Source organism: Engraulis encrasicolus, chromosome 1 (assembly GCF_034702125.1).
Source record: "Engraulis encrasicolus isolate BLACKSEA-1 chromosome 1, IST_EnEncr_1.0, whole genome shotgun sequence".
Taxonomy (NCBI): Eukaryota; Metazoa; Chordata; class Actinopteri; order Clupeiformes; family Engraulidae; genus Engraulis; species Engraulis encrasicolus.
Genome location: NC_085857.1, coordinates 42,840,038 through 42,864,775, shown reverse-complemented (window position 1 = coordinate 42,864,775; position 24,738 = coordinate 42,840,038). Strand labels below are relative to the sequence as shown.

The 24,738-nt window shown below is 43.5% G+C and overlaps 1 protein-coding gene across 1 annotated transcript in view; it reads left to right on the top strand.

Annotated features, from left to right (window-relative positions):
* The first annotated feature begins 2,620 nt into the window (after nt 1-2,620).
* The window catches only part of vps54 (VPS54 subunit of GARP complex), a 34,283-nt gene continuing 12,165 nt past the window's right edge, over nt 2,621-24,738 (top strand). Inside the window, exons 1-16 of the mRNA XM_063202760.1 lie at nt 2,621-2,736; nt 5,223-5,434; nt 7,338-7,579; nt 8,030-8,114; nt 8,458-8,492; nt 9,614-9,745; nt 10,516-10,785; nt 11,318-11,433; nt 12,971-13,097; nt 17,831-17,938; nt 18,247-18,302; nt 19,038-19,134; nt 19,926-20,225; nt 21,020-21,171; nt 22,950-23,076; nt 23,342-23,523. Coding sequence (XP_063058830.1) covers nt 5,266-5,434; nt 7,338-7,579; nt 8,030-8,114; nt 8,458-8,492; nt 9,614-9,745; nt 10,516-10,785; nt 11,318-11,433; nt 12,971-13,097; nt 17,831-17,938; nt 18,247-18,302; nt 19,038-19,134; nt 19,926-20,225; nt 21,020-21,171; nt 22,950-23,076; nt 23,342-23,523 — 2,198 coding nt within the window. The 5' untranslated portion in view covers nt 2,621-2,736; nt 5,223-5,265. The remainder of the gene's footprint in view (nt 2,737-5,222; nt 5,435-7,337; nt 7,580-8,029; nt 8,115-8,457; nt 8,493-9,613; nt 9,746-10,515; nt 10,786-11,317; nt 11,434-12,970; nt 13,098-17,830; nt 17,939-18,246; nt 18,303-19,037; nt 19,135-19,925; nt 20,226-21,019; nt 21,172-22,949; nt 23,077-23,341; nt 23,524-24,738) is intronic.

Sequence of the window (24,738 nt, the reverse complement as noted above, 5' to 3'; positions counted from 1 at the left end):
TATGTTGTAGCTGTATGATGGCAACTAGTGGCTAGCATGTGTTGAGGAATGTATGCCGAGCACTGGAGAGGTGAAACTGAACTTCCTGCATCCTCATGGACCATCTCCATCCTTCACATATTCGGATAGACATGCTGTCATGTGATTTTACTATGGTATCACCATATTATTACTAGGTGATTTGTATGATGCCATATTTTGAGTCCCATTGTCTCTTAAATGAATAAAGAACCAAACACCAGCATGTCAGGTGTTGTTTATGACATTGCAGGCTATGTTTAGACAAGGAACTGGCCATTTTAAAATATAGGTTTTTTTTATATTCAATTTTTAATTTTTTGATTTATGATAATTCATATTCTGAGGGTTGTTGTGTTCCATGCTGTTTGTGTAATTTGTAGAGCCAGAAAAGAGCTTTCAAATAACACCATGGACATATTTTTGTGACTTACACTGACATAATGATATAATGATATGATCAAGGCTGAATGCATAGTGTCCTACCCTCATGTAAACCTTCGCTAGTCTGTTTCTCCCTTAATATTGGTGTCAGATTCACACAAATGCACTTCTTGGGTGCTACCTTGCTACTAAACAGGCACAGCAAGTATGATTGAAATCCGTGTCGGTCGGGTCCCAAAGTGTCTGATTTCACGTGAAATGACCCTTTTGCGAGATGTGTACAGACAGTAGGCCTATGTATCAACCGTAATTAAAAGACCAACAAAGGCATTTTTGGAGGAGATTTTTGATAGAAAATATAATATAATATAACATAATATAATATAATATAACTTGTATCCTGTTATAAACATATTACTGTTTGGGACAAGTTCAATACCTTACCAGCACTTTACAGTAACTAGGGGATGGGTCAAGGCAAACACAACATACAATACCTAGTGCACAGCAAATGTCAGCCTGGAACACATTGTCTTACTTTTCATAAAAGATTCTGTTTGGGTACCAATGCATGGTGGTGACACATAAGGGGAAAAGTCAGTCAGCCCCGTCATGGTAGGCCTATGTCAGCAAAAATAATTCAAGTGGGCCCCATGTGTATAGTTCGCCTAGGGCCAGTGGTGTAGTCTACTTTTTTTATGGTGGGTATACTGTATATTTGAGCATTTTTTGAATTGGGTATACTGTATATATTTGTGCTATTCAAAACAATGGATCAATCCATTTGGAGTGGGTATACTGAAATTCCTGAAATTTAGAAGTGGGTATACTCTGTATACCCGCGTTCTACGTAGACTACACCACTGCCTAGGGCTGCCAAAAGCATAGAGCCGACACTTATTGGGGCCTTGGCGACTCCTGACATAAAAGGCTGGATGGGTCTTCTTGAGTGCATAGAATGCATCAGAGTGACATAATGTAATGTAATTCAGGAATGGCTTCTCATGGAATGACAATACAATAGAGACATGCCACAGCATTATACACCCATTAGGCCTATTATGGGCCAGACTACACCCTAAGATTTATTATTTTCACGTTGACTCTAACAGCTATAAGCTAGAGGCCATGGAAATAACTTTGTCTCACAAAGAAAAGTAGTTTATTTTTTGTCACAAACAATGTATTCCTTCGATATCACATTTTTTTTGTCAATTTGATTGTGGTGCACGGCACGCGCCCCCAGAGCCCCTGCTACGCCTCCTCGAAACATGACGCGCATGCCACGCAATGCATTGTGGATGCTGAACCGGTCGCTGGTTTGTTGCACTCAGAAATGTTCTAAGCTATGAGATAGGCGTCTGCCATTGGCTCCCATTATAGCCCCGTTGGCGCACGCAGCCAAGTAAAAGATGAATGGGAGCCTATTGGGCTAAATGGCTCAGCAGGGGTTTGTGACGATTCTGTTCTCTGGTTTGTAAAGATGTGTGCACATTCTGTACCTTATCATGGAAGTTGTATTAGAAGTGAAGTTAAAGGTTCCTGACATGGCTTTGTTCTCCCAAAGACGTGTTAGTTTTGTCCTGCAACACGCTAGCATTCGGCTAATACCTGCTGGCTGAGGAATCTCTGCGACTATTCACGACCAGAGCTGACGAGAGACGTACTCTGACTGATCCTCCTAGCAGAGACATCTACGGTCACACACCTCAACCCCCACCACCGTCCAACATGTTAATTGAAGGTGCCCAAATTCTTAAGGATGAGCGCAGTCATTTCCTTTACCCCATGTACACATGCCGCTTTTCCACCACCTTAAATGCAATAAATAACAGGTGTCCGCAACAATCCTAACATAACTTTAAACACATCGACATCTGAAGTCAGACTTAAAACTACAAAACAAATGGCGTAGTGCCGTAAAGTCGATTGTCACGTGTTATGTCATTGCTATAGTTGAAATAAGGGTCATTTTCACGAATCTAACACTTGACAAGATGCAAACGTGTCGGAAAATGCTTTCACTTACTCATATCTATCGAACGCGACTTCATTGTTTCCAGGGAAAAAATCACACGGGCAGATAGTTCTAAGAGAAGCGTACAGCCCCATTGGCACCCATTCATTATTTACTTGGCTGCGATAACATAGCTGCAGTGCCACTCCTGGCCACACCAGCTAGTTGTCGTTCTTGTACAAGATTCCATTTTCTTTGGTTGCACTGATGGCTTCTTGTGTATGAATTTGTGATGGTGGATGGAAGTAAAAGAAGCTGCTGTGTTATAGACAACAGGTGATTGGTGTGCTTGCCCCTGCATCATCTCATGACATAATGTAAGTGCACCGCAAGATTATTTCGTTTTCGTGTAAATTGGTGTGTCAGGCTTTCATAGTACCTTGCTACCAACGGGTTCTTTCAATCTAGCGCAGTCGCAACAACCAGTTAGCAATGTAGCTGAGTCTATCGTTCTCGTCTGCAGATCAACCACACCAGGATATTTGAATGCACTATGATAACAAAACGGGGACGCATACGTCGTTGGATTTGAACAACCTACGAAATTAAACATGCAGTGTGTGTTTCGCCACAGGCTCGCTACTAAACCGACGCTAAATTCTGGTTAGCTAGATTAGCGAACCAGCTAATCGCTATGTGAAAGATAGCGTCCACTTGAGGTCGATTTACCCAGTAGTGACAGCACTGCATACCTTGTCATCATCCCACAACTTCACATTAGGTTCATGTTTTCAGGTTTAGGCAGCTGCTGTGTATGTTGCTGTCAAGGCAGTTTTGAATCTTTTAGGTGAACCCTTTGACCTGGCAAGCGACACGTCAACATAACGCACCTAATTTAGCTGGAAGGCAAGGTTTGCTTTGCTCTCCCTTCGCTTTCTCTGTCTGGCCACTGCCTTACCCCCTTATCAAAACATACGAGACTGTCACATGACGTTCTGTCTTCATTTTATTGCTACTGTCTGTATTGGCCACGATGTCTTTCACATGATGATCGAACGTTACACAAAACATCAGATTACGTTGTCATCATGACGGACCATTACTGTCAATGTGACGGACACTATCTGCAACATGCATCACTACATACATTGTTGTCGGTCTTGCCGTATATGTACAACTTGTTGCCAGACATGAACTGCAGTCATCTGTTTTTTCACTTCTACCGAGAGGCTCTTTCATTTAGCCAATAACTACTCTGCCCTACTAAGGCAAAAGACAGTAACTCACCAGAGTGTGAAACTGAGAAAAATGATGTTAAAGTTATCTTAAAATAAATGAATGTCATCACAATCTGGTTATAGCTACAAAGCTGTAATTTTCACAGTTTGTAGTGTATGCCTGCCTACATCTATTCATAAAAAATAATTTTACAAATAGTTAACCTTTGACCCTTTTTTGGAAGTTACTGTGTTCTGCCTTAGCATTGCCCCCGGAATGACAATTAGTCATACTAAGGCAGAAGACAGTAACTTCCATTTTAAATCTAAATAATAAGCAACAAATACAACTTTCACATATAATTTAAGCAGTATACACACTATTAGAGTCATTATGACAAAATGTCATGTTTATTAACATATAAATTGTTAATAATAATAATAATAATATAATTATAAATGGGTTTTGTGTGTGTATTTGTATTTCATACTACCTCAAATAATAGTTACACACATTTCCTAGCAGGCTGATCATGTTTCATAATATAATAGTTTCATTTTATATTTTTTTGATTATTTACATGACTGAAATTTAAAGAAGGAGTTTTAACTGTTAACAGATGAACAGTAACTGAAGTTACTGTGTTCTGCCTCAGTTTGGAACATCAGAGTTCCAGAATTCTGCAGGTCCAGAGCAGAAGGCAAAAAGCAGTAAGGATTTTCAACTAAAGGATTTTCAATTTGTTTTACTTTACACCTTTTTTTTACCATCAAAACAACCGATTTCAAGCTCCATGTTTGTTCACATGATAAAACTGATGCTTATTATTGCAAATATGACAAAAACTCATTTTTGAAAAATTTGAAGTTACTGCCTTTTGCCTTAGCAGGGCAGTACTGTTGTCGATTAGTGGTGGTGTGCTTGAACAGCTTTGCTGGCATACAACCTGATTTATCTTTTCTTGTCTCCGGCTAAACCTCAACTGATTTTGTTCTCGTTTCTTACGAACTGAACGTTTAGTTTCGGTAGATAGCGTTTCAGAGAACTGACGACTTTCAAAATGCGGCACTTCCTGTTGTTGTTTTTAGTTTATATGTTTTCCATTCACCCGTCTACTTGAAAGTAGCACCAGTGTGTCCCTACTACCTCTTGGCACAACAACAGTAACGATGATGATGATGATGATGATCAGGATCAGTTTATGAGGAGGATGATGAGGATGATAATGGCAATTGGTTTGATAATTATGGAACACTCAGTAGTAGAGTATGACACGCCTACTGTACAACTTTCGCTTCAACATTGTTGTCATCTAGGCCTACTGTGTCCCCTCTTCCTAGTGTCCCCTGCCTGTCCCTAGACTAAAGAGGAGATTCAATGAGATGCTAGTAATTGTGCAACATGCAAGCATTGAATACAACTGTGCATGGTTTGTGGACAAAAATGCAACAGAGCCTATATTTTAGATAGACACCCCCCCCCCACACACACACACACACATCACAATTAATCACAATTTTCATTTAATCATGGCAATTGTGAATTGAGAATTGTTGAGCCTGAGCTTTAATTGTGTAATATTTGTATTTGTGTTTTTAATTTGCGTTAACATTGTTTAACACCTTGCCTTGCCTTGTCTCTGCAGCTAGCCCCCCTTGACTAAAGAGGAGGGAGGGGGCTCCAATGCCATGGCCTCCGGTCACAGCTCCTCTGGGGCGCCTCACCACCCCAGCAACAGGGCCGGCGGCAGCAGCAGTAGTGACTATGGACTCTACCGCAAGGCTGGCGAGCGGGACCCCCCCGCATCTCGACACTACCGAGCCGCTCTGCCCGACGTCTGCCCCAAGGAGCCCACAGGTAAGGCCAGATTCAGACTAGAGCGTGGCGGAACATCAGCGAGACGACTGAGGTCTTTCTGCTTAGTTTTGGCCGGTGTGTTCTACTCTGCCATTCACACCAACCACGTCGGCGTCAGTCCAGGTCAAAATCCCCCTCACAGCCAAAGCTAATTTGCTACTTTGCCACTTTGCCATTCATTTGAATGGGACACCGCCAACCGTTGCTGCTCAAAATCCGCTCGAGTTCTATTTTCCAAATGCAGCGCGGAGCGGAGCCAGCTTACATGTATTTTCGCCACCACCGGTAACATTCGCTTCCGTCCTGCGACACTTCACAGCTCTGGTGTGAATTAGGCCTCAGAAGGATTCCCAATTTGGGGCCAGTGTATTTTTTTGCTTGTCTGGGAATTAATATGCAGCTTTGCACGCTCGATCAACTTCAACCTGCTCGACAATCTCACTTGTGAGTTAGACTGGTGATAGCAGGCTAGTGTTTTGCAGCATGAATGTAAAGTTTTGGCCCACAACCCTACCATGCAAAGTCATTTTTGGCCCTTTACAAAAAACAATTTGGGTGCACACAATGTCAAAGTTGCCCACCTTTTTGCAGTGGTGTTTTGTATAGTCTGACCTGGAAAACATTTGTCCGTGGTTGATGCAAAGGTTGTGTGTAGCTAACATAATGATTCCATATGTTACTGTTTCAAGTTTAATCAATTAGATCATGCTTTCTTTCACTCACCTGCTAAATCTGCTGTATTGATGCCTTAAACATGTCCCAGCAAGTCGTTGGAAGTGCTCAAAATTCATTGGTTCCTTTTTTTCTGGGGAGTTTTTGAAATGTTGTTGATGCTGTGCTTGGCCAGGCTATAATCTAAAAAAAGAGACTTGCCGTTGCGAAAGCCAGGCTAATGTTTTGATGGAGTGAGTAACAAACTGAAGGAGGATTGTATTGATCACACTGGGGCACGTCTGTTTTTTTTTTGTCTGTAGTGATGCTGTATAAGGTCTTCGTAAGGTGACGTCTTGTTATGCCGGAAGGGAAGTGAAAGAATACATTGTCCGTCTGGCAGGCATTTAGCTGGTTTTGTTCCTTGGTGTACAGTTGCATGTATTCACAAAAGGTGTATGAAACTTGAAGATCATTATGAGGTTGTATGGACCCCTCTAGGCAGATGTGCTTTATAACTCTCGCCAGTACATTTAGATCAGGTTCCTAGTTTTTTGGGTGTCTCCATGTTTAAGATTTCATGCTGTGAACCTTTGTGCATTAAGTTTCATGATCATAAAACTGTATTTTCTTTTTTTTCCATAACTGTTTATTGATTTTAAGCATGAAACAAGAAAACTGTATTTTCTAAGTTTGGTTTGGTATTTGTCTTTTAAGACTGATGTCAAAGATTAACAGATCAGTCGTCAGTTAGTATGGCTATGGAATGTTCTTGAACACAGAGAGCAGAGATGAGGTGTGGATATCGGTTAAACTGTCAGTGTCTGGAAACTCATTGTGTGGGGAAAAAAAATCAATATGGGAGAAATAAATTGCGATCATCACCCCATCATTTACAAGATGCTCTGTGTGTGTAAGCGTCGTCTGTGTGTGCTGTGTGTCTAAGTGTGAGGGTCCATGCAATGACAACTCGTCAATACAGCGGCTAATGTTTTTTAGTAGCAGACATGAAGGTGGTGCAACCACAGGGAATGCCACTATTGCTATTGGTTGCTAATGGGTTATCTAAGAAGCATATTCATTGTCTGTACATTAATTGCCAATTATTAGTGCATTTATGGGCATTAGCTAGTGGTTTTACCACCTGACATCTGCTGCTAAAAAGATGTCAATAACCCATATATCCGTTTGTCCTGTCGATTGACAAAAATACAGTGCAAGTCTTATAAGGCCTTCCTCTGCTGCATTTCAGGGGAGGCGAGGGAGCTGTGCGACGGCCCGTCCGTGGTGGCCGACCAGCACCGCTGGACCATCTACAGTTCAAAGGTCAACCTGCCGGCGGCGCTGAACGACCCGCGGCTGGCCAAGCGCGAGTCGGACTTCTTCACCAAGACCTGGGGGCTGGACTTTGTGGAGCAGGAGGTCATGCCCTCCTTCTACCTGCCCAACATCACCAAGGAGCACTTCGCCCCCTACCTGAGGGACACGGCTCAGGTGACACAGGCCTCACAAGGCTAGGCCGAGCCCAGCTAAGCTTAGACGGGCTCCGGCATTCATTATTTAGTAGGATTGTTGTCTGACGGCACACTGTGGTGTGGTGTGTTGGCACAGTCTCTCTCAGCCAATAGTGGCCATGTACAGTACTTGTAGGAATGCTGCTGGGGCTGTTAAACTGTGGGGGAAAAAAGTATAAATTATTACAAATATACATTGTTACTTATGTTGTTATTATTATTACAGTATTGCAAGAATGGATGGTAAACTTTGGAACATTTGTTTTTGAACAATAATGTAGTGTAATGAAATATTATTAATGATAATAGATCAATGTTATTTTTACAGATACTATTGTTGGGCTGTATTTTCATGTTGTGAGAAATGAAAGTGAAAGGTGGAGTTATTGTGGTAAAAAAAGACTAAAAGTTCTGTTTTGTTCTACATCAGAAAGAGAAAATCCACGAACGGTGTAAAGCGATTTGCCCCAACAAGGACGATCCTGATTCAGTGTCCAGCATATCACACAACCACGGTAAGAGCACACAATTGACATCCCATAAACCCAGTCGGCAACTCTGGGCCTGACCTAGCCTGGAAATCTAGACGCCCCTAGAGGCCGCACATTGAATTTGCTCCCGGTTGCCGTCTAGCGGACCTGAATCTACAACCGATCCAAGTTGGACCGGGGTTTGCGACCAATCAAATCGAGAGGGGCGGGATCGGGGGCCTGGCTACCTAGTGACGACACAACTGGGCTTTCAGAACATACGTGGAAACATACATTTAATATGATAGTATTTTTCTGCTTATCTCTGCTGCTCTTCTCTCATATTCTGCTGCTACGTGTGTGTGTGTGTCTCTCTCTCTCTCCACAGAAAAAGCAAGAGAAGAGTTGGAACAGGTTCCAAAGGTAAGCCATACATGTCTCTCATACCGTAGACCAGCAGTAGCCTGGTTTTACCAGATCACAGACTAACAACTACGCTTTTGAGAAATGCACCCCTGGTTTGAAATGAGCTCTGATCAATCGCTGATAGTTGACGTTCATGACATATGTTATTATGCTCCCAAGTGCGTTCGCTTATTGGCCGGTAACATCGGTTGTCTGAAACCCCTCCCAGAAAAGCGTAATCAGACCATTTGTGGATTACGAAGTAATTCAAAATGAATGCTCTGGCCTGTCAGGCTAGATCAGTTGTAAGCAGAACATATCTCATAGAGTCTGCTATTACTCTAGTATCTATTATTAGCTGTTGTGGTTAGTGGTAGGTCTGCTCTACTTCCTCTACAATGTACCACTAGCATACAAAAACGGATACAAGAAATTCTTCATCCTCCTCAGCTGTAGCCCTCCCTACTCAGCACAAGATGAACATTAACTATCCAGCCTCGACATGTATTGTATTTTCTTGTTTTGTAATGTCTTGTTTTTTTGTTTTTTTTTAAGTATTTTGTGGGGGCTTTTTGGCCTTTATTATTACAGGACATTGTGAGAGTAGACAGGAAATGATTGGTAGAGAGAGATGGGGCAAGGCGGGGAAATGACCCCGGCCGGACTCGAACAGGGGTCCCCGTGGGCAATGTAGCCCAAATGTGGGGGGCTTAGCGCGCTGCGCCACAGTGCCTGTAATGTCTTGTTTTGTCATGTCTTGTTGACTGTCTTCAGCACCAATAGACAATTTTCTGTTTCATGTGTACCAGGCAAAGTTTTTTCTTATCTTATCTCTGTTAATTGGAGCTGCTCAGATGTATTGAAATTGAACTTTTAATCTCTAATGTTTTGATGTTTGGCATGCCTGCGGAAACATTAGTCCTTTGCACTTTGTTGAGTTTATTTCATTTAAGTTTGCGGTTTTTTTTTTTTACTTTTTTAATTTTTTTACCTTACCCCTTGCTAAAATTCTCTCTCTCATTGATGAACCAGTCATTGCAAGAGCACTGAGGGTATCTTGTTTTTTTCCTACTTCCTGTTTTGTCTGTCTCTCTGACATGTGATGTCCTGTCATTGTTGTTGTTGTTGTTTTTTGTCAGATCTTCATGAAGCCTGATTTTGTGCTTAACGACCCGGTGACGTTCAACGCCGTGCTGCCCTGGTCCCACTTCAGCGTGGCCAGCGGGAAGAGCCAGCGGGACGGGGCGTCGTCACGGTTACTACAGGAAAAGGTGAGAGGTCATGAGCGTTATGCAAGGCTATAAATGAACTTCCATCTCTAGCCAATTTGGCTAGTGTATGATAAATCTTACTAGCCACACACACACACACACACTATTAGTCAAAGTGGCTAGTAAGTTTTCGTTTCTACCAACCAAACTGAAGGTTCACCCGCATTTGGCCGGTTGGCGGGTGTTAATATAGTGCCCTGAGCGTATGTAATTGAGGTTGATGGTCAATGTCGTTCCTGTTGAGAAATCAAGCAGAGAGCTTTCTGTTTTTGTATTGTATTGAGATGTCATAAGGCCAGAAGCCAGAGGAAATGGCTGGAGGAAGAGCATTGATTAGGTGCAGGCGTGCATCACATAGCAGATCTTTCCTTAGACATGCTATGTATGTTGCATTGTATCGCATAAGCATGTGTGTGTCACACCCTCCAACCTTCCCTGTCCCTCCGCTCTCTGTCCCTCACTCCCTCTCTCTCTCTCCTCTGCAGCTGAGCCCTATTACCTGGTCGCGGGGCAGGTCTCACTTTGAAAATATTGTATAATCATGTCCTCTGTCTGTGTGTCTCTCTCTCTCTCTCTCTCTCTCTCTCTCTCTCTCTCTCTCTCTGTCTCTCTCACTCACTCACTCACTCACTCACTCACTCACTCACTCACTCACTCACTCACTCACTCACTCACTCACTCACTCACTCACTCACTCACTCACTCACTCACTCACTCACACTCTCTCTCTCTCTCTCTCTCTCTCTCTCTCTCTCTCTCTCTCTCCGTAGCTGAGCCACTACCTGGACGTGGTGGAGGTGTGCATCGCGCGGCAGATCTCGCTGCGCTCGGAGGCCTTCTTCCACGCCATGTCGTCGCAGCACGAGCTGCAGGACCGGCTGCAGGAGACGGCACGCGCGGTGCAGATGCTGCGGGGCCGCATGGCCGCCATGGAGCGCGTGATGTGCGAGGGCCCGCTGGCGGCGCTGCGCGGCACGCTCACGCGCACCAACTGCCTGCGGCTGCACGGCAAGCTCAAGCTGATGGCCGCCGTGCACCAGGTGAGGGGCAGAGCCGTGGTGTGCGTTCCTTCCTCCCGTTTTTGGGAAGCGGTTTTTCATTCACCATCCCAATAGCAAATGAGAAAATGACATTAGAATTGTGATTTTGTAAGATATTGAATTAATTTTCTGTCATCAGTGACATCATCATGAGGTCACAAGCAGGCAAGTGAGCAAGGGAGGACGGAAGTAGATGATGATTTAGTAGTAGCACACGTCAGGGTGGTGCAACCACAGCTAATGCCACTATTATTATATTGGTAAAACTGTTTTGTTTGTTTTTAGTGGATTATCCAAGAAGAATATTCATTGCAGTACATAAATTACTGAATAATTTATGGGTATTGTACCACCTGAGTCCAGAAAACGACGTCAATGTCATACGTCAAAGTAAATGTAATTTACTCCACTTGAGAAGAAAGGTATTCTTCATGCTTGCTAACTCCAAACCGAAGCTCTTTTGTTTTTCTTTCTGTCTTTCTCTCTCTGTTTCTTTCATTCTTGCTTCCTTTCTTGTTCCCCCATGCTCCAGGCCCAGCCCACCGTGCAGCTGCTGCTGTCGACGTCAGAGTTTGTGGGCGCGCTGGAGCTCATCGCCACCACCAAGGAGGTGCTGCAGCAGGAGCTGCAGGGCATACACAGCTTCAGGTGAACACATCAGTAATACACATCTACAGGACATACACAGCTTCAGATGAACACACTAGTGAAACACCATATAAGGGCATACACAGCTTCAGGTGAACGCACTAGTGAAACACCATATAAGGGCATACACAGCTTCAGGTGAACACACTAGTAATAATACACCTCTATAGGGCATAGACAGCTTCAGGTGAATGTTGCGGACAGAGGGGCATACACAGCTTATGGTGAACACACTAGCACACCACTACAGGGCATACACAGCTTCAGGTGAACACAGTAGTAATACACCACTACAGGGCAGACACAGCTTCAGGTGAACACATCAGTAATACACATCTACAGGACATACACAGCTTCAGGTGAACACACTAATACACATCTACAGGGCAGAAGCAGCTTCAGGTGAACGCACTAGTGAAACACCATATAAGGGCATACACAGCTTCAGGTGAACACACTAGTAATAATACACCTCTATAGGGCATAGACAGCTTCAGGTGAATGTTGCGGACAGAGGGCAAACACAGCTTCAGGTGAACACAGTAGTAATACACCACTACAGGGCAGACACAGCTTCAGGTGAACACAGTAGTAATACACCACTACAGGGCAGACACGGCTTCAGGTGAACACAGTAGTAATACACCACTACAGGGCAGACACGGCTTCAGGTGAACACAGTAGTAATACACCACTACGGGGCAGACACAGCTTCAGGTGAACACAGTAGTAATACACCACTACGGGGCAGACGCAGCTTCAGGTGAGTGTTGATACTCATACGTACAGGGTTCGAGCCCCGTGTGGCAAACTAGCGCAGGGTCACCTCAGTTAAACATGCACAGCTACAGGTGTGAAGACTCGCACAGCTACAGGTGTGAAGACTCACACAGCCACAAGAGCAACAGGGCACACACAGCTTGAGGTGAATGTTGATGCTCAAACACTGCTTAGGGCATTTACAAGGGTGCACGATATTAGAAAAAATTGCGATAGACGATAACATGATTGGATATTATTCGTGATATGTTCTTTTATTTCTATACTTGCCATTCTGCACTATATAATGTATAAAACAGCTGGTGATTGGACAGCACAGAACATTTTTACTTGTTATCAAAAATTAATTCATTTTCGTGATACGCATATTGCCACGCTTGCTATCGCCATTTCGATACATTGTGCAGCCCTAGCATATACACAACTTTATTGAAAATCAAAGATGTGGCATCTACAAAAGAAAAGACACACATTCACAAGAGCTACAGAGTATAATAATAATAACTTCAGGTGAATGTGAGTGCTCAAAATAAAAGCACAACATGCTCAAACTTAAAAAGCTCAAGCAGTCTTCAGCGTTTCAATGGCGAACCAATCGCTGATGAAGACCTGTGTGTGAGGTCGAAACATGTTGGCTTTTTAATGTAACCCCAGCCCAGTATTATTAAAGGCTTTTTAATGTAACTTCCCGTTTGGAGTGCCTGGATGACCTTTTCTCTCTTGCATGCTCAAAGTTATTTTGCGTTTCCCGCTGTAGGCACCTGGGCTCTCAGCTGTGTGAGATGGAGCGTCTGATCGACAAGATGATGGTGGCCGACTTCACCACCTACGCCAAGAGCGACCTGAACCGGCCCTTCGACGACGAGGGACAGATACTGGAGAAGGTGTGCTGTTCTTTATATTTCATTATATTTATGTTATATAATCTTTATTTCCTCTAAATAAAATGCTGTCCCATAAGATATTTTAATGACGGTATATGATTTAACTAGCTCTACTGCATACTGGAGAAGGTGTGCTAATCTTTATATTACATTATATTTATATTATATAATCTTTATTTCTGGAATGACACTCTAAATAACATGTGCTGTCCCATAAGAGATTTTTATGACGGTATATGATTAAGCTAGCTCCACTAAAACAACAAGTTGTTGTACTTGAAAATGCCTGCACATATGCAGGCATGCAAACTTGCCACCTTTCGGCGAAATTCGCCGTTTTGAAATAAAAATGGGTCATTTCTGTGAATCGTGCAGATCCGAGGAGAAAATTTTAGGGGGGTGGGGGGGGGTCTCGAGCGAGGAGAAAAGTGTAGGCCTACCGCAGAAAATGTCACTCTGTAGTAATGACAGGAGAGATGCTACAACCGACAACGACGTTTGACCAATCACAGTATTTGTATTTGTCGGCAGAGCCAATAACAAGTATGAGCTCAATCTAAGTCCCGCCCTTCATACTTTGGAAAACAGCGCTAAACCGGGGTCTCTTCAGTCGGCTGGGCTGGCGAGTTACTTTCTCAATCAATATGAAAATGTCCAGACGATCTGTCACACATAACGTTTCCCAGAGAGGTGTGAGTGAGTTGTGTCCGACTATTTCCTCCTACCCAAATGCAGAAATGTTTCGTCTTTGGACTTAACTGTGGAAGTCTGCATGGTTATCGAACAGGTACCCCACACCTCTCATGATCAAATGGCTTAACTGCTCTAATATTAATTTCGGCGTAAAGTTATGCACAATTGCTATTTAAGATCATGATTCTGCAGGCCTTTTCTTGTATGACAACAATAAACAGGACGCTAGCATTTCGATGAGAAGTGAGTGGATGTAACAGCGACAGTTGGTTTAGTTGTTTTTCCTGATAATTTGACTCAGCAGCTTCCCTGCCTTCGTGAAAAAGTAATTCTTCTCAAAAGAGCTCCGTTAATGGAAGCTTGGTTACACGTCGCGTGTTCATCGTATGCTGTTTCTGTTAATTGTTTGACATGTCCATGCACGTCAACAGTAGAATATTTCATTTTCCGTTCGCTGTATTGTTTAGCTACCGGTAGGCCTATACGAATTATAGGCGATGCAATTGACATCTGATTTTTGCGCGAGTGAATCCAACCGGTAGTAGAGGTTAAATAACTGAGTGGGCTACAGGGGGAAAAGGCTAAAGTAGCTAAGTAGCTACCAGGTAATAAACCAGGTGAAGAAGCGCATGTAGTCTGCGCGAGGTAACCAGCATCGTGCATCACTGCAGGCCGTTTCTAATGCGCAGGAGAGGGGGAGAGAGAAGCCTAGGCCAGTCCGTCTAGCATTTGACACGAGACAAATTACAACAGTAGGCATAATCATTCCAAGTGTAATCCCTAGTATATCATGACCTATTAAAAATATAGCGATTTATATTTAGTGGAACATACTTTATTTTCAAGGTCAAAGTTGGAGCTTTCCTCCCTACTCATTTTCCACAGGGAGATAACAGATACTAGGTGAATGGTCTGAAATTTGAGCAGTTTGAGTAAAATTTCAGTAGCTAATTCAAACTGTGACAAAGTGTTTGTTTTTTTGTATTGCAAGTTTAAAAAGTATGATTAAATATGCAAATGAGATCACAACCAAGCAAGTGTTGAGGGGGTATTGAGAAGGAGACTGCTGAGAGGAGGGGGTTCTTAGTTGCCATTAGGGGGCATTAGTTAATTTTATTTTTCAATAGGCCTACTAAGGGTTTTGATTAGGTCAGTTGTTGGGGAAACTTACAATGAGAACCACTGCTCTATCATGATGTAATTTAAAAACCTATTCTAGCCTATCTATCTACCCACCCACCCAACCCCCCATCAGACATTACAGCTAAATCATGGAGTAACAAAGTTGATTGGCAGTTCTCATATTCACTGTCCCTTGGCCGCTGGAGTATGCTCAAAATTCACAATTTAAGGACGTTTTTAGCTAAATCTTCTCCCTTCTAGTTTGAGACAGTTATGACCATCCACTGTGCACACCACACACATGCACCTGCCTGCGCGTGTGTGTACTGCACTAAGCCGCGCCGTGCCTGCACTCTTGTCACCTTTTTCACCCCTGACCAGTTTGCATGCCTGCATATGGGATATCTAAGATATTATTATTTAATGTGACATACGTACATCACTTAAAAACCAAGCATTGTAAATTAATGTACTTGAATCAATTTCTGTATTTAGTTAAATAGGAGATTTTCGTTTGTCGCATTTGAAAAGCTGCACTAAAAACCACTAGTAATTACTAATAATTACTAGTAGTGAGTATAGACCAATAATAGTCAACTACAAGTAATGCACTTGAAATTGGCACCTGCCAACCAGCCAAATGGCTAGTAAAAATTTCAGTCTCACTAGCCACTTTGACAGCTAACTTTTTCTTTGGTGTGAGGAATCACAGAAGTTGCATCAATTGTTTGTATTTAAACGCAAGAATATTCTGAAGGAAAAAGGACAACAAAACTCAGGCTAGCAGAGAGTAAACCACTAGCCTCAGTGGCCAGTTAGCACAAAAATCCCGTCAATCCCTGCTGCACAAGCCATACGAGTGGAGAGTGAGAATGGTAGACCATTAAGATGAGCATGCCCAGGTGAAACTGGATGGAACATCTTCAATCCAGTTGTAGATTCAAGTCACCCGTGGCACACTTATGCCTGGAGTTGAAAGAAAGGTGTTGGTTTTTGTTATGTCTGATGTGTGTGTGTGGTTTGGTTAGGTAGGCCAGGCTGTTGCTGTTGCAGAGTCTCGCTTTTTGACACCCCTGCTCCTCAGAAACCGCACTTACTCAAGAGGCAAGGTTGGTGTGATGCACGCCTCGAGCGGAAATGACTCAAGTCGTGCCGATCGAGATCTTCTTCTGAAATGAAAATAATTTAGCAATTTGAAAAGACTTGCTAAGTGTGGTGGAGAATACAGGAAAATGATGGGTTAAGGTTGCATTTGGAGTCACCGTAATTGTGACCTAAAATAAGATGAATATAGGATTGCCATCAGGCTATTTTGGTAATGAAGCGGTACACTTTCAATTCATGGTAAGGCTTTCTTGATTTACAAACTTTTTAATTTTATAAAAGATGATAATCTTATCAGTGGGAGAAAATCCATGTTTTGAATATGCCCTGTAATTATTCAATGAATGAATGAATGAAATAATGAATGAAGTGTATACATTGCCCTTACACAGAGCGGTCTCTTGTGCATTTCAATTATGTACACTCATCCCGGCTGAATCCAACATCTTTTCATTAATGTATGCATGCCATATCACACGGCAGCAATTATGAATTAATTTCAACATCATAATTTATGATGACTATACTGTTGCATGAATATTAATGAGCTGAACACTGTGTAATAGTTCAATTATGCATAGTACACTAAATGTATCAATAAAGAAGTATATGGGGTGGCAATTTTAATCCATGAAAATGTAACAATCAATGCATTGACGGGGAATCGCTGTATCCACTGTATGAATCCAGTCATCTCTATGAATACAAGACGACTGATCTTTGATGCAATCTGATCGGGCTCAATCGCTCAATTACTAATAACATTCATTGTCTGTACGTCACTCTCGCAGTAATCATTCAATAATATGCTAAACATATCAAAACGGGGAGACGAATTGTGGAAGACATAACGGGGCTGTATCTATCTCTGCATAGTGCTGTGTCTGTGTGGCTTCAGGCTGTCTTGAGATCATCCTGGGGCCTATACTAAGCAGCTGGTTCAGGAGTAGAGGTGCACCGAAAATTCGGCCGCAGAAAATATTCGTCCGAAAACGCAAAAAAAGACACTTTCGGTTTTCGTCCGAAAGCCAATTGAGCGGCCGAATCAGAGGCCAAATAGAAAGTGAATTGGAAATGGGCATTAATTAAACTAATTTCATTTCTACTCTAACATTTGAAGACATCAAATACACATTTATTTTCTTTCCAAAACCTCTCAAAACATTTATTGTAAACCGTAGATTTCAGCAATATTCAGAAATAGTGAAAAACCTAACTTTTGATCACTTTTGACTGAACTGTAATATTCGGTTTCGGTTTTGGTATTCGGCCAAGTGATTAATTCTTTTTCGGTTTCGGCCACAAAATTTCATTTCGGTGCACTTCTATTCAGGAGTAAACCAGAAGTAGATCATATAATAGAAGAGTCTCACGGTAGGCACACATTGACCCGAATCTGGCCAAGCGAAGCGAACTTCGACATTCATTCCTATGAGAGAGGTGAAGGCAAGCGAACAGGAGCGAAGCAAGGAAACCATTAAACAAAGTTTAATGTTATGCAGATGAGGAACGAATACGCCTGCGGCGGCCCAATCAAATCAGCAATGTAACTGTCCCATTCCATTTGATTCGCCACAACGACCTGATGGCGGTTGAGCTGTCACTGAATTTCGCCTCTCTTCGCCTCGCCTCCTGTGTCCCTACCGTTAGGAAAATGAGGACTCCAGGCTCATTTAAAATGAGAACTCAAGGCTCTTCTATTTGATGATTGCTGATTCACCTCTTAGCCTAACCTGGTTTACTCCTGAACCAGCTTCTTAGTAATAGGCCCCTGCTATAATCCGTTCCGATCTTTACCCGTTTCCCTGGTACAGGACCGTCTGCAGTCGCTGGTGTTCGGGCTGCTGCGGCAGAGGAAGCTGGACTTCCTTGACATCTATAGTGAGGAGATCATCCAGGCGGCCAAGGGCATCGTCAGACAGGTAGAGTACGGACGGCAAGTCTGAAGGGCCACAGGCATGCAGGAAATGTGTTGAGAAATCATTGAGTTGGTAGTTCAAAGGAGTGTTTGTGCGTGTGTGTCTGTCTCTTTGTCTGTCTGTTTGTCTCTCTGTCTCTGTGTGTGAAGGCTTGATGGGTGAGAGGGAAATCACAGCTGATTGCATTGGTATGAGTGAAGCGTCTGTCTGTCTGTCTGTCTGTCTGTCTGTCTGTCTGTCTGTCTGTCTGTCTGTCTGTCTGTCTGTCTGTCTGTGTTTTGTAACCTTGCCCCTTTTCTCTTGAACTCTAGTGTGTCCTCCAAACGGTGTCTCAGATTGATGAGATTGACCCGGACGTCGTCATGAAGTGAGTAAAAGCTGCCACTTGACGTTAAGAAAGCCTATGACCTTTGTGACACAAAGTCATGTGCCATCATCATAAAAATATCCCCCTATCAACACATATAGGAATCCATGTCTGTCTGTCTGTCTGTCTGTTATGCATTTGTACAAACGGAAGGAACGTCCCACTTTTTGTGGTGAAATAAATTCAGTTCAGTTTCAGATCCAGCAGCATCACTGATTGGTTGGTATAGAGTCTAACAAAATGTGGCACCACATTTTTGACCGCAACCTTTCTCAGTCCTCAAATCAATGCACAAAGAAATGAATTCCCCCCCGTGTACCACCAGAGAGCTCTTGCGTACCACAGTTTTAGAACCACTGGCTTAGACCAGTTGTGACGTAAGCATAGTAGAGTGGATCAAATAGAGGCGATTGATAAGGTAGAGAAGATTCAGATAATAAGGAGTTTCTTCTGAAATCCATGTGGCATGAGGTTGTAAGCTGCCATCCTATGACACCCATCTCCCTTTTAGGAGACTAGGGCAGTGAGTGTGGTCTTCTGAAGTTTGAGAATGGCTGGACTAGGGGAATGGGTGGAGTTCATTGGAAAGTCACACCCATTTAGTAGACCTAACTTGATCAAACTTTGTTGTATGGTAGGTGTATGGTGACACGTGGTATGATTTATCTTAGTTACCATATTGGAAAAAACTTTGGTTAGATCTTTACAATGTGTTTGTGTGCGTGTGTGTGTCAGGATCCCTGAGCAGATGCGTCTGATGGCCTTCAGCCAGTGGATGGAGCTGCTGAGGTGCATCTTCGAGAGCTTCACCCTCTTCCTCAGGAGAATCAAGGTACGCAGACCACAGTGTAAAATACAGTGATCATTCGACAGCATACAAAATAGTGAATGTATTGTTGTCCTGACTCCCGAGTGTGTTAGGCCACTCTAAGCATGATCCGTGGCGTGGTGCTGAAAATGTGTTTTTTAATGTAAAATACAGTAATAATTCAACACGTATATATAACGTAGTCAATGTAATGTTGTCCTGTGTGTGTCAGGCCACTCTGAGTGTGATCCATCCATGGAGTGGTGCTGAAAATAATGTATTGTTGTTATTGTAAAATGTTGAAATACTGTAATTGGACAATATATTACATTACACTTAGCTGACACCGTCCTTGACACCTGTCCAAAGTGACTTACAGTTATTTACAGGGTATTAGTTACAGTCCCTGGAGCAGTGTGGGGTTAGGTGCCTTGCTCAAGGGTACCTCAGCCATGGAGTGTGGTAGGGAGTGGAATTGTAGGATTTGAACCTGCGACCCTCTGATCTAAAGCCTGTGTCCTTAACCACTAGGCCATAGTGACTGTATTGTTGTCGTTTGTGTGTTAGGCCACCCTGAGCGTGATCTGTGGAGTCGTCCTGGAGCTAATGTTTATTATTATTGTAAAATGTTGAAATACTGTATTAATTGAACAATATATGAAATAGTGACTGTATTGTTGTTGTGTGTGTGTCAGGCCACCCTGAGCATGATCCATGGAGTGGTGCTGGAGATATGTTTGTTGATGTAAAATACTGTATTAATTGACCACTATATATAAAGTAGTGACTGTATTGGTGTCCCGTGTTTACTTTAGGCCACCCTAAGCGTGATCCGTGGAGTGGTGCTGGAGCTCCTGGATAGCAGCCAGAGGAGCCGTGTGCTGCAGGAGCGTGAGCGGGAGAGGGGGCGAGGAGGAGGAGGAGGCGCCGGGGGAGCAGCCGGTGCTCAGCTGGAGGAGGGGGACGGGGAGGAGGAGGACGAGGAGGCCCTGGAGGGCCAGGCGGCCCGAGCGGGAGCGGAGCTGGCTTACCTCACCCACGAGGGGATGTTCATCAGCGACGCGCTCAATGACGCCCAGGAACGCCAGCAGCAGCAGCAGCAGCAGCAGCAAGCTGTACGTATAGTAGTCTGGAACTCGTATCTCAAGATTCCATTTTGTTTTTATTTGTCCCGCAGGAAATTTGTCTTTGACAATCACAAAGCTGCTGCAACATAGCACACAACGCACACACACAAAAAACAAAGCAGAAGAAAAACAGGTGTATCCATATGCGACGGAGGTGTTGCTGCACAGTTCGTCCCCCTACGGGGCGCGAACCTGCCACCTCGTCAACTACATCGGTTCGGCAATGGGAGTCACAGTACGAGCGCCCTGAGCTAAAGGGCCGGTCCGATAGGCCAATGCTACCGCACTGTATTGAGGCTTCGGGAGTGAGGTATTACTAACGTTCCACGCCACACTCTGCTAGCTGGCCTCCGTTACACATACACCTGTCTATACCATCCCACCAATCAAATATTTCCTTAACCACTGTTTTTTGTTTGTTTGTTTTTTGGTCACTGATGCCCATGTATACTTGCACTAGCTGCACATATTCTAGTCCTATCCAAACCCATCTATACTTGCACTGTTTGGTAGAGTAGAGTAACTTAATTGATCTCCAGGGATTACATATTCCGGTTATATCTTTATATATATACTTGCACTCACGGTAAAAATGTATGTATTCTGTAAGTTCTGCATTGGTCTATGAATGCGGCCCATTCCAGACATATGTACTGTAGGTATGTGTGCTTTTTGCACTCCTGATCCGATGCTGAGCTACATTCTGCTACTCCTTATTCTTACATGTGTAACGAACCACAAAGTTGAATCTAAACTCCTATTTAATGTAATTAAATCAACAGGAGAGGAGTACCACCACCACCGCCACCACCAGTACCAAGGCCTCCCAAGCGCAGGGGAAGAAGGAGGCGTGTGGGAGCGATTCTGCCTCGGGCACCACCGAATCCTCCTCCAGCGCTGCCTCGGCCCTGCCCCGAGGACTGGCCACAAGCCTGTGAGTCTCACTGTGCAGCACTCACTTGTTTTACCTCCGCCAAGGAGCTCATGTTTGTGGTCGTGTTGGTTTGTTTGTCTGTCTGTCTGTTTGTCCGTCTGTCTGTCAGCAGGATAATTCAAAAAGTCATGAATGGATTTGGATTACATTTTTGAGAGTTGTTGGAAATGGCAAAAGGAACAAATGATTACATTTTGGTGGTGATCCAGATCACGATGCGGATCCAGGATTTTTTTTTTTAGTAGAAGATTTTTCACCATTGCCGGATAGGGCGAGTTTTGACATTCCAGTTTCTAACTCCACAAAAACAAGACAGAATGACTTGGGAAGAATGAGGGCGTAACTAACAGTCAAATGTTCTGTCAAACAGCTTCCTTGGCGGAGGTCTGCATTTCTAGTTGTGGGGTTTTTTGCTTTATTTAGGACAGGTGAGAGAGAGAGAGAGAGAGAGAGAGAGAGAGAGAGAGAGAGAGAGAGAGAGAGAGGAGAGAGAGAGAGAGAGAGAGAGGAGAGAGAGAGAGAGAGAGAGAGAGGAGAGAGAGAGAGAGAGAGAGAGAGAGAGAGGAGAGAGAGAGAGAGAGAGAGAGAGAGAGAGAGGAGAGAGAGAGAGAGAGAGAGAGAGAGAGAGAGAGAGAGAGAGAGAGAGACACACACCGAGAGAGACACACACCGAGAGAGACACACACCGAGAGAGACACACACCGAGAGAGACACACACCGAGAGAGACACACACCGAGAGACAGAGACGCGAAGGATCGGCAGAGTCTCAGATCATTGAGCCACCGCATCCCCAGCAGTCACTTTTGATGTAGACTACTACAAGTATGAGGAGAAGCTACTGTTGAAATTAACAAGCAAAAATACAGTTGAAGATGATAGTATTAGCCCCCCCCCTCCTGAAATTAAAAACCTCTCTTGCGTTCTCAGTGAAAATGACCGTTATTAACAAGTTTTTTTGTAATTCTGAAAACAAAATCACTTGAAAAAAATATTACACAGCATAGTCTAGCTAGGGACTCAAGTGTGTTTACAAAATAAGATAAGCAGCATAGCATAAGGGGTACATTTTTGAATTCCGCATAGTGAAGTGTTTGTCATGTGCGTTTGACCACTGCAGCAGTGAGTAACTGGAAAGAGGAAATAAGGACAAATACTGCATACAGTACACAAAGTATGAGTTCAGTATAGATGTTGTGTATTCCCCATAGTCAAGTGTTGTCCTGTGTGTGATATATACTCAGTATACTCAGTATAAGTTCAGTATAGATGTTGTGTATTCCCCATAGTGACTTGTTGTCCTGTGTGTTATATATACAGTATACTCAGTATACAGGTCCTTCTCAAATAATTAGCATATTGTGTTAAAGTTCATTTTTTCCCCCATACTGTAATGATAAAAAATAAACTTTCATATGTTTTACACAAAACAAGACCTGAAATATTTCAGTTGGTGTGCAATGAGTGTAAAACATATGAAAGTTTATTTTTTATCATTACATTATGGGGGAAAAAATGAACTTTAACACAATATGCTAATTGTTTGAGAAGGACCTGTAAGTTCAGTATAGATGTTGTGCATTCCCCATAGTGACGTGTGTTGTCCTGTGTGATATATACTCAGTATACTCAGTATAAGTTCAGTATAGATGTTGTGTATTCCCCATAGTGACTTGTTGTCCTGTGTGTTATATATACAGTATACTCAGTGTAAGTTCAGTATAGATGTTGTGTATTCCCCATAGTGACTTGTGTCGTCCTGTGTGTTTGGCCTCTGCAGTAACGAGGACACCATGCCGTCGGAGCTGGAGCTGGGCCGCGTGGCCAACAGCCTGCAGGAGCTCCTCTACACCGCCTCCGACGTCAGCCACGACCGCTGTGTTAAAGTGCTCATGGCCCGAGCCAAGGTAACATGGTCTACTCACAACACGCTGTTAGGGAATGGATGAGTAGTGAACATGTTGAGTGGATAGCTGGATAGATGAATGTGTGTATTCCTCTCGCCTCTCTGAATGGCCTTAGTTAGCTGTGTGTGTGTGTGTGTGTGTGTGTGTGTGCGTGTGTGCGTCTTACCATAATAGATTCTGTCTTTGTGATGTTGTTTCAATGACTTGTGCTTTTAATGTGCATATTGTAATAGCTTCTCTTCACTCTGTACCCCTGTGATCTCAGGATGCCTCTCTGGAGCGGCTGAGCTCGGCCGAGTTTGTGCAGCTGTCGCGGGAGGTGGAGGCCTTCGTGGAGGGCACGGAGAAGATCTGCGGCAAGCGCAGCGTGTCCCTGCGGGGGGCGCTTCAGAGCCAGGCCAACCGCTTCGTCCACCGCTTCCACGAGGAGCGCAAGACCAAACTCAGGTGGGTGGGGGGAAAGAAAAAACGTGTTTTGCAGATGTGCGAAAAGTAAAAGTTTTAGAAAGTTTCCTTCCAAAACGGGTTACTTAGACCTTTGTATTTGTCTCATAATCTGACTCTGTGCTGGTTGGATCAAGTTTGTGGTGGATTCTTGTTAGGTTTTTCCAGTAACAACACAGTCTATCTACCTCATTAGGAACAAAGGTGTAACGGCTATGTAATATCATGAGCTAATGTTGACACCTCTGGCCTTTGGGCTGAAAACATGTGAAAACGAGGTATATGGTCGCTGAAAAATGTGTGTAGAAAGATAATGCTTGGAATGTCCCTGAATGTCCTCTGGTTCCACAAGGCCACACTCAGGTGAGTGGAGGCAAGAAAACTGTGTCAGAAGTAGTGAATTCATTATTCTCCAGGGGACGCTGTGGCGCAGCGCACTAAACCCCCGACATTTCGGGGTTCGGTACTTCTCGCCTGTTCATTGGCAGTTAAAGCAGCGGGAACTTTCCGCGAACGTTCCATGAAACAGTGGCGAGTAGGCGAGCAAGCGAAAAGCTAGCTTTGTGTGTGTAGCCGCTTAACATTGCCCGGCCGTGCCCCATCTCTCTCTCCCAATCATTTCCTGTCTACTCTCACACTGTCCTGTAATAATAAAGGTCAAAAAGCCCAAAAAAATACTTAAAAAAAACATTAATTACACTCCAGTGCGGCCACCTATTCCAAATGACCTAGTTTTACTGGTTACAATTCCACAGATATGAACGCTACATGCCTCATTGCCCACTCCTTTAAATTGGAACGAATGGGTGAAGTTTGTCTGGTTCACACCAGAAACATATTACAAGTGTCTTGGAGATCGGAAAACAATTGCACAAAGCAGCATGGGTTTTCCTGAGCTAGGCTGAAGTCAGACCACTGCCATGTTTAGCTGGCATATAACGCATAATATGCCCAATATCCTGTAGGTGGTGGTAATGTCTATAAGAAATTTTTTGGGGCACCGCAGGAGCGGCTGCCGTTACCCTAAGTTTCCCCTTGTGGGATCAATAAACATAAGTCTAAGTCTAAGTCTAAGCATGCCATCCCAAGATGGCGGCCCCCAGGGTTGGACCACACCAAAAAGGCTGAGCACAGCATCTAGTGTTCATATATCTATGGTCGTCTGGTCGTTGTTGTCTTCAATCAACAGCATCTAGTATTCATATATCTATGGTCGTC